The sequence below is a fragment of the Littorina saxatilis genome, linkage group LG1 (genome assembly GCF_037325665.1).
Source record: "Littorina saxatilis isolate snail1 linkage group LG1, US_GU_Lsax_2.0, whole genome shotgun sequence".
In the NCBI taxonomy this organism is placed as follows: domain Eukaryota; kingdom Metazoa; phylum Mollusca; class Gastropoda; order Littorinimorpha; family Littorinidae; genus Littorina; species Littorina saxatilis.
Window position 1 is genome coordinate 100,929,617 of NC_090245.1, and position 10,467 is coordinate 100,940,083.

Below are 10,467 nucleotides of genomic sequence, written 5' to 3' on the forward strand. Positions count from 1 at the left end.
GGACCATTTCTTTTCTGATCAGACCCGATGGGTTCCTGTTCAGTCTATAAATGGCGGGTGTTCGTTGGCTGGGCTGACCCAACAGTCCCAGGGTTGTTGTTTTTCTCCCCCTTCGGCTGCTGGAGACGTTTCGTCTTTGGGGCAGGGGTCTTCGCGGCCTCTTGCTTCTGTGGGCGTTTCTTCACAGCCTGCTTCATCGCTTTCGGCTCTTCCCCCTCAAGCTCCCTACACTCCTGCTTTTGAGGAGTTGTCGGGAAGTGAAGAGGAGAGTGAGTCGGAGGACGATAGGGAGGAGGATCAGGGTCGCCCTGAGGTTAACACTGATCCTCTACCCTTGCCGGTTTCTGATGGAACTTCCGAAGCTATGCTTCGTACTTTCCAACAGTACATGACAGACATCACGCGGCGTCTTGACGTCACGGATGCCTCTCTTAAGCGTCTGTCGTCTAGTGTTGACACACAGGACGTGGACCCGGGGTCTGAGGACGAGAGGCAGGAGGCTCGCCCTCGCACAGCTAGAAGGACGTTTGAACAGTTTCAGGACGTCCTTCCCTGAGACGCCCTCTCGTCCTTTGAGTCCGCTTCGGCCCGGGCGCGGGAGGCTCACGCCACGTCTGCCGGCGGCTCGTTTTATGAACGATCCGGCCGCCGGCAATTCGCGTTCCACCCTAGTCTTAGTGCCACGGTGGAAGCGGCAGCACATCGCCTGAGGAGTACAGATTCACGTGCAAACGCGACCTGTGTTCCTCGGGAGGACGCGGGTTCAGTGCCATGCTTTCCTTCGGGAGGCGCACCTCCACTGTTTCCTCGTGTCCAATCTGTTTCGTCCCTCCCTTTTCCCTTTGACTCTCGAACTCTCCCTTTCCAGACTTCGAGTGTTTAGGGTGGGGCTGACGGTGATGTGTTCGTTGGGGAGGTGCCTTCGGTCAAGAAGGTGGAACTGAGCTCTGCTTCGTTCCACAATCTTGAGGCCACCGTTTCTTCCACAGTCGAGGCCCTATCACAGGCCTTGACATGGATGAGCACGCTGTCCACACTGTTGGACCCTCCCGATCGGGCAGAGTCCGATTCCACTCGGGTCCTTGACACGGTTCGAGTGGATCGGGCTTTGCATGCCGTGCGATCGTGCGTGACGTCTGCGGCAGAATTGGCCATTGGAACACGGGTCCACTTTATTGGCCCTGTTCCGTGATCATTTTTTGCCTACTTCTATAGTGCCTCCGGATATGAGGAAGAGTCTGAGGAACACGTTTCCTCAGCCTTCTTCCCTCTTTCATCCGGACACTGTTCGTTCTGTGGTGGAGTCCACACGCCAGAGGAACACTGATTCTCTGATGGTTGGCCTCGCTGCTTCGGCGACGGCGGCGGGGAGTAAGAGAAGTGCTACAGTCACCTCCAGCTCCCAGCCTCAGAAGAAGAAGAAGAAGAAGCCAGTTTCACTGCCTCCTTCTTTCTCCTCTTAGGCGCCTGTCGCGTTCCCAAGCAAGACGAAGGGTGCTCAGACAGGTAAGGGGAAGCAGCACCACCAGGGGGGGTGGTCGCAAGCCTGCGCCTGCCCTCCAGCAGAATTTTCAGTGAGTCCCGGCCCTACGTTGACGCCCCCTCAAGTTGCCCCTCTTTCGTCCGTTGGTTCCCTTTTTCGGGCCCGCGGCATGTGGGGCAGACTGGTCTCCAACCAGTTTTTCTTGAGGGTGGTGTGGTCGGGGTTTTCTCTACCGCTGTCGTCACAACTCCATTGTCCGCTCTACCCTTGACGTTCCCCCCTCCTCGAGACCCTGCCAGATGGCAGGCTCTTCAGGACGAGGTGAACTCGTTGGTCGAGAAGAAGGCGGTCTACCCCCTTTCTCAGCCTTCTCCGGGGTTCTGCTCCCGCCTGTTCACCGTCCCCAAAAAGGACGGCCGGTTCAGGCCGGTGTTGGACCTCTCCACCTTGAACTTGTACCTTCACAGGTGCAAGTTCAAGATGGAAACCCCTTCGTCGGTCCGGTTGGCCATCCGGCCAAACGATTGGGCCATGTCTGGGACCTCCAGGATGCTTACTTCCACATCCTGGTGGCCCCGGGGTACCGACATCTGCTCCGGTTCGTTTGGGAGGGCACAGTGTTCGAGTTTCGGGCCCTCCCATTCGGCCTGTCCTTGGCCCCTCTGATTTTCAACGGGGACAACAACACCACATGCTTAGCTTACCTTCGCCACCAGGGGGGCACCAATTCTCGGTCCCTCTCCCTGTTGGAGGAGGAGATTCTGCTCTGGTGCCAGACCAATCAGGTCCGGATGTCAGTCCAGTTCGTTCCGGGGAAACTGAACGCCCTGGCCGACATTCTCAGTCGGGGCGATCAGGTTCTCTTCACAGAATGGACCATCGCTCACAACGTTCTACAGCGTCTGTGTGCAAGGTGGGACCGTCCTCTGATCGATCTGTTCGCAACTCGATTCAGCGCTCGGCTTCCCAGGTACGTCAGCCCCTTTCGAGACATGAATGCGTTCCACTTGGACGCATTCACTCTCTTGTGGAGGCTCCTCGATGCTTACGCCTATCCCCCGACATCTCTGATTCCGAGGGTGCTGGCAAAATATCTGCAGGAACGACCAAGACTGATTTTGGTCGCGCCTTACTGGCCAACAGCTCCGTGGTTTCCAGATCTTCGCGGTCTCACCCACGTAGACCCTCTACCTCTGGATCTGGACGGGGGAGGTCTGCTCCAGCCTCGATCATGCCTCCCTCATCCACGTCCAGAGAGTCTGTGCTTGACCGCATGGCTCTTGTGCGCTCCAAACTGCTTGCACTAGGATTGCACAAGAGTTCAGTAGAGTTTTCCTTGAACGCTAAGAGGCGATCAACTAATCAGCTCTACGACTTACGCTGGAGAGCTTGGGCCACCTTCGCCTTGTCCAAGGGGATAAAGCCGCTTTATCCCTCAACACAGGACTTGGCCAACTTCCTGGTGGAAGTGTATCAAAAGAAGAGTCTTTCTTCTAAGACTCTTCTTGGATACAGATCTGCCATCGCTTCCACGATTGCGGCCGCTACTGGTCGCAGACCTGAACACTTGATCAGGTCCTCCCTCATCGCTAATGTCCTTTCGGGTATTAGTAATGCAGCGGTGTCTAAACCTCGGGTTTCATTTCCCAAGGGGGATGTCTTTCTGGTCCTCAAACTCCTGCGTAGCAATGAGTTTGAACCCCTGGCAGGCATCAGTATCAAGTTGCTGATTTTTAAGACTAATTGTTCCTCATCGCTTTAGCCACTTGCCGTAGACTCTGTGGTATTCAAGCTTTGAGTGGCCTGGACTTTGACATTGAGTTCACCACACAGCAGTGGTTGCCAGCATGGTCACGTCAGTCTAAGGTATGTTTCTTGGGTATATTTTCTTTTACGGTAGTACTGTTCGAAAATTGCCTGGTTATCTTAATCCTTGGATTTAAGTGATTTTGATTAAGGAGTTTAATACTCTACATATCACCCTCACACCACTCTGGTATTCTGTGCAAGAATAGTACTGTCGAGGTAAGTGTTATATTGACTGTAAGGCTTCTTTTTAAGCCTACTGTCTATATGATACTTACCGAGACAGTACTATTAGAGTTTCCCTCCCGCCTCCCCTCTTGATATGTTATGGGCTTTTTGAGGGTCTGCAGCTCATAAAGAAAGAGGACGCGCCACCTACATCCTGTGGGGGGGAAGCACTCGGACAGTGCTTGGGATCCACGGTGGCGCGTGGTTATGGGAGATAATTGTACCCACGCAGCGTTTTGTCCAATTTTTTCGGCCTATAATAGATAATGTGCAAGAATAGTACTGTCTCGGTAAGTATCATATAGACAGTAGGCTTAAAAAGAAGCCTTACAGTTTGTCCCTACAAGATAATTAAAAAAAAGCCTCAGGTTCTGGGGGGCGCCGCCGTGGACCCTGACCTTTCAGGTTTTTCTCTTTTTTTTTGGTGTTAGCCCTGTATAAAGAAGGTAACAAACCTAATTCTTTGTTTTACAGGTGTGGGCGTGAGCAAGAAGCCAACGGAAGCAAAGACCTACTCATCACACCCTCAGATGACGCTTAATGGCATGCTGATATTTGAAAACGGAAGTGACTGGACTGTGCACAAACCTTGGGACTGTGCACCACACAATCACAACAGCTCTGCACTGTAGATAATGGGGCTCATTGTACAGCTCTGTCCTGGCCTGTGATATTTCTGTCAAAGTGTGGGGCATGACCTTGTGCAGAGTCCACAAACCATGTAGCTGTTTTCACGAGCATGTAGGTGTTGGTGGCGCTGATGGGGTCTATGTCGACCAAAAGAGTGGGATTCCCTGAAGGTGGAGTTCCTGTAGGGGGATTCCCTGTACACAGGGTGGAGTTTTTTAATAAAACTTGCAAACCATACTCGAATTTCTAAGAAATATGAAAAAAGATAGAAAAACATCAAATTCTACCGATTTTGCTAAGCATCACATGACTTTCAGCAATATCAGCGAACCACCACAGGAACTACACCCTGTGGTATTCCCTCTATACAGGGAATCCACCTACAAGAACTCCACCTACATGGAATCCCACTCTTTTGGTCGACATAGACCCCATCAGCGTTAGTGGCAAACTGTTCATGCTACCAAAAAAAGGCCTCACAGATGGTATCGCACATGTTGTTCTAGCTTAATACCACTCACGCAATTTTGTTCTATACTTTGTTGTTGTTATGTCCTTGCTTGAAAGCAAGCTCTATGAAAATACTGTTTTGTCTGATGTCAGAATTCTTGAGAATGTCTTCATCTGAGTTACCTTCCCTGTAAAATTGAGTCTTGAGTCTTGATCATATCATGCTTTGCCTTTGGAATACACAGATCAGCTTTTGTGGGTCGTGTCTGATCTACACTTGTTTCAGAGCCCTCTGCTAAGAATAGCGAAGGTCTTGCACGATACCTTGATACATGCTGATTCCAGCAGTTGTAAACAAAAATATGCTGATTCACATCATTTCTGGTAGCCAGGGTTGTTTCTGTTACCATGCAAATGAAAACAGCTGTATGTATCGATTGGACATTGGATTTCCCTTCTTTGAGCCGTGCGACGTCAGATGCCAGCTAAAACTGATATATGGTCAAGACTACAAAAGCATGAATGCTTTTGAGCGTTCAATTGTAAAACATTAACAAGATTCTACGTAAAAACGGATTGATACATAAATGTTATTTGTATTTTTTTTACCAATATTTTACACATATTTTGACAGTTTTTCCCAAGTTATTGTTCGCCTCGATAGAACAATGACGGTCTCAGTCTGTGTCGAATATCTTTTTATTTTGATGACCCAATCTCCACATTGAAAAGGACATGGTTGTTTTTCTCTCAGTTAGAAGCATAGCTCACACCGTCTGAATAAAGGCAACCATGATAAAATCTGTTCACAACCATACATACTTCATTCGTACTTTGTTACAATCTACATGTATTTGGTTTGTGTCTTTTCCTCTTTTGCTTTTTAGCAGCTGCAGGAGTTTGAAGCATAGTCATAAGTAAGCCTGTATGGTGTTTGTGGATCAAGGACTAACGACCTTGAAAATGTCCATATAAATCGGTCGTAAAAAGGAGGGGTCTTTATTTGGAATTTAAGGGGGTAGAATTTCATCACAGCGGAGGCAACTTCTTTCTGAATGTTTTCTGTCACAGCTTTCTCGGCTTTCCCACCTGTTGCAAATAGACTCGTCGTCTTTGATTATCGATGGAATCTGTTGTTGTTTTTCCACTCCCAGACTCTTTGTGATTCCGTATGCGGTTTCACGTTTGTTGCTTTTAGTTATGACTTGCTCCAATCTCAGGATCGATACATTGCAGGAACCTTTTTAGGTTATCTTCGCAATGGAAGAAAGTTTCTGTTGTTTTGTTGAAGTCGCACCACCTCTCAACCATTTAAAATATCAAGTTGAACCAAGACAGAACGCTTTGACGGACACCACATCACAAACTCATGTCAAGAGAAGTGTTGTAAATAGTTCATTACTAGCAGGACTGTAAACAGAGCATATTCCACTCTTTCTTTATCGAGTTGTTGGCGGTCCTTCAATTGTGTAAGCTAAAGGTGAGAGGGGACAGCCGCAGGTCGCTTGATTTGCACGCACTACTGACTGCTGACTACCACGCCTGGCTCATGACGGTCTGCGTGACTAATGATGGGCGCGTGTGCTGGGTAATTATGAACTTTGACACTCACTGATAGGTAATAAGGTGAACGTCGTTATTGACCCTTTGATGGTCGGTCGTCTGAAAAAGGAGGGTGTCGCCATTCGGAGGTTTGTTACAGTGTAAAAGGCATCTGTGTCCTGAAAATTGGTTGGCAAATGGAGGGGGTTAAGGAGGGGTCGTTATGGGAGGTTCTACTTTATTTAAGAGTAGCAGTGTAAACAAAAAAATCGTCATTTGTGAAATTACATGAAGGATTTTGTAAATAAAAATAGAGAGTTACTAAGAAAATCTAAGGCTTTTAGTTAAGTAAAGTTATCACCAAAGTGATTGTAGAAGAAGAATTTTGTCTCATGAAAATGCAATGTATTCAGTAAAACAGCTACTTCATATTGAAAACAGTTGAATCTTACTGTTTTGCATTTTTGTAAAAAAAAATCTAATTTTGAAAGGACCAGAAAAAATGACCATAACTTTAAGAATTGTTTTTTTTCAGACCAAGTGATCAACACTATACATTGTAATGGTGGCTTCGTGTACAGTCAACACTTTACTGGGAATGTCTGCATAATGTACTCACAAAAATATACAACTTCTTGCTCCCAGAAATGTATGAGAGACAAGCTTTTTCATTGACATTGTTCTTGAATAGTAGTTTGGGGCGACTCATTAGTTTGTTTCTTTTGGATAATGTTGAATTCTGTTCTGTTTTGTTTCATGTCAAATATGTTTGCATAATTGGTGACAATCTGTTTGCTGTTGTATGATGTAATAGTATTTTTTACTAACAGCTTTGGCTGTTACGATCATTTGGATTTTTCAGGATTTTGATCTCATCAGTTTTTAAGCATATGATCACTATCAACGCAAAATAACAGTTCATATCATTTGTGACCCGTTCTCACAAAATGATAGATAAGTTGATTTTTAACATCCTGTGATATCATATGTATGCTAAGAAAGTAGAGAAATCTCTCTTTAAGATGATATAAGTTGCAAGTGAGCGATAAAAAAAAAGACTTTGTTACATTAGTTTAAAGCTACTAACCAGCATTTTGGCCATTATAAGAAAATCACTGTTAAAATTGTCACACTGAAAACAGGTATTTGACCCCAGCAACCTAGGTAATACATGCTTTATAGCTTATGAAATAGTATAAAAGAGCATAGAAATGAGACCAGAAAGATTTTTTTTTTGCAGTTACAACCGTTATGATTGGGTTTCTATGAAAGTCGTGGTGCACCAGATCAACCTTTAGTCCTTGACCTTTCCAACGATGTAAAACAAGCGGGGGTTCTGCAAACAATCACTTTGACAATGTGGCCTTGTGTGGTCTTTCTTTACAAGAAAGGGACGCTTCGGATCGATAGTAGGTATAAAAAAAATTAAGTTTAACACATTTTTAGTATGATTTTGACTAAATGCAGGCAGTATAAGGTAAATGAAGCATAGTTCTCTCCGAAACAGCAAAAAAGTGAATTTCAACCATATTGACTCTCACCATCTTATTCTGTTCGCTGAGCAGCTGGCCGCCAGCGACTTATCTATCATTTTGTGAAAACGGGTCACATTTTGTTTTAAAGGCATAAAGAGTATGCAAGCTCAGGATTTTTTTAACTTGATTTGTTCCATTTCTTATTTTTATTTTAAAATTTCTTTTGATTTTAATTTTTTTAGGGACAGTGTACATATATATTTTTTTTAAAGTGTTGCATAATATATCAAGAAAATCTCACCGTTTTTTGCGTTTTTAAAAAAAAATCTGTTACCCACTTTGTGGGTTTTTATGTAAATTGATGATCTGATATCCTAATTTTTATGATGCGGTGAAAATGTACACTTACTGTCTCAACTAGTCATGCCATTTTGTTCAGAAAGTTTTTTGTTCTGTATTGGTGCTGTTGTTTAAAGATAATCTACACTTTTTAATATTTGCCATACAGTTTTGATGTACATATAATTATAGTTGTTCTTGTTGAAAGGCCTGCAGAAAGCCAGGCACATACATGTTGAAAAGAAATAAAATAAAAAAAGTGAAAAATGAAAGAAATCATTAAATGAAATGAAGGAAAAAAAATAAAAAAAACTTTGAAAATGCAAGATTTTTCACAAGAGCACGAAACATTACTCTTTCTCTTCCTTGTGTTTTTGTCTTTGTCAAGTCTGGCATGGCAGAGGAACACTGGCTGTGTGTTTGCAAAGAAATGTTAAAAAGAATGTTCTGCAATCAGATTGGGTGGCGCAGCAGAACAAGGGTAGAAGGCGCTTACAATGAGAAAAACGTGTATTTGAAGCTTTGGTGAATAATTAAATCTGTTCTGTTGGCAAGCTTAGGTTCATAAGCGATGTATGAGTGAGAGGAGTTCAGATGTAAGTAAGCTATCGAGATCTGTATCTAGCCTTGTCAGTTCATATGGAATGCTCTGATGTTCCGATCATCTGTAATGGTAGCTTCTTTTGTTAGTACTTCAGTATGTAATTGTTGGATATTATTGCAGTGTAATACGATATACAATTGTAGCTTCTTTCATTTGTATTTTATTCTAAAATTGTTCGATGAAAATGTGTAATATATTTGATGTGATACAATTCCTGTATGAAGTACTAGTGTTTGCAACTTGTATGCCAGAAAATCATCACAGTCACTGTGCGTTTTCAGCTCTCAAGTAAATCTCATTTCCCCAGACTTTTTGTTCCACCCTTGTTTCCATGTGATAATATAAGTTATAACCATTTTGTTCTTTCATGTTGACATTATTTATCAAATAAAATACTGTTTCCCAAAGGATTTGAAGGAGAGCTGATCAGTATTACACATTTACTCTGTTACATACTTCTGTTACTCCGTTTTTGTGCTTTTGTTTTTGACTTCAGTTTTTTTGTATTAAAGCCGTCTGATTCATTTAATTTTATATTTGTTTATATTTGATTGATATTACTGGATTGCTACACTGATTCACCCATGTTTAAGTGTCTAGTAATAAAAGCTGATGGATAACACCAAAGTGCAATAAAGCAGTGAATCAGACTTGTCTCGGGTTCGACTGTGGGTTGAGGGAAATGGCTTTATCATCACCATGGGTGGGACTGTGGGTTGAGGGAAATAGCTTTATCATCACCATGGGTGGAACTGTGGGTTGAGGGAAATGGCTTTATCATCACCATGGGTGGGTTGAGGGAAATGGCTTTATCGTCACCATGGGTGGGTTGAGGGAAATGGCTTTATCATCACCATGGGTGGGACTGTGGGTTGAGGGAAATGGCTTTATCGTCACCATGGGTGGGACTGTGGGTTGAGGGAAATGGCTTTATCATCACCATGGGTGGGTTGAGGGAAATGGCTTTATCGTCACCATGGGTGGGACTGGGTTGAGGGAAATGGCTTTATCGTCACCATGGGTGGGACTGTGGGTTGAGGGAAATGGCTTTATCATCACCATGGGTGGGTTGAGGGAAATGGCTTTATCATCACCATGGGTGGGTTGAGGGAAATGGCTTTATCATCACCATGGGTGGGACTGGGTTGAGGGAAATGGCTTTATCATCACCATGGGTGGGTTGAGGGAAATGGCTTTATCATCACTGTGGGTTGAGAGAAATGGCTTTATCGTCACCATGGGTGGGACTGTGGGTTGAGGGAAATAGCTTTATCATCACCATGGGTGGGTTGGGGGAAATGGCTTTATCATCACCATGGGTGGGACTGTGGGTTGAGGGAAATGGCTTTATCATCACCATGGGTGGGTTGAGGGAAATGGCTTTATCGTCACCATGGGTGGGTTGAGGGAAATGGCTTTATCGTCACCATGGGTGGGTTGAGGGAAATGGCTTTCATCACCATGGGTGGGTTGAGGGAAATGGCTTTATCATCACCATGGGTGGGTTGAGGGAAATGGCTTTATCATCACCATGGGTGGGTTGAGGGAAATGGCTTTATCATCACCATGGGTGGGTTGAGGGAAATGGCTTTATCATCACCATACGTGGGTTGAGGGAAATGGCTTTATCATCACCATGGGTGGGTTGAGGGAAATGGCTTTATCATCACCATGGGTGGGTTGAGGGAAATGGCTTTATCATCACCATGGGTGGGTTGAGGGAAATGGCTTTATCATCACCATGGGTGGGTTGAGGGAAATGGCTTTATCATCACCATGGGTGGGTTGAGGGAAATGGCTTTATCACCATGGGTGGGTTGAGGGAAATGGCTTTATCACCATGGGTGGGTTGAGGGAAATGGCTTTATCATCACCATGGGTGGGACTGTGGGTTGAGGGAAATGGCTTTA

At 44.8% G+C, this 10,467-nt stretch overlaps 1 protein-coding gene across 1 annotated transcript in view; it reads left to right on the forward strand.

Annotated features, from left to right (window-relative positions):
- Window positions 1-9,207, forward strand: part of LOC138947634 (guanine nucleotide-binding protein subunit beta-5-like) — a 29,986-nt gene extending 20,779 nt beyond the window's left edge. Inside the window, exon 10 of the mRNA XM_070319145.1 lies at window positions 3,992-9,207. Coding sequence (XP_070175246.1) covers window positions 3,992-4,003 — 12 coding nt within the window. The 3' untranslated portion in view covers window positions 4,004-9,207. The remainder of the gene's footprint in view (window positions 1-3,991) is intronic.
- The last annotated feature ends 1,260 nt before the right edge of the window (window positions 9,208-10,467 follow it).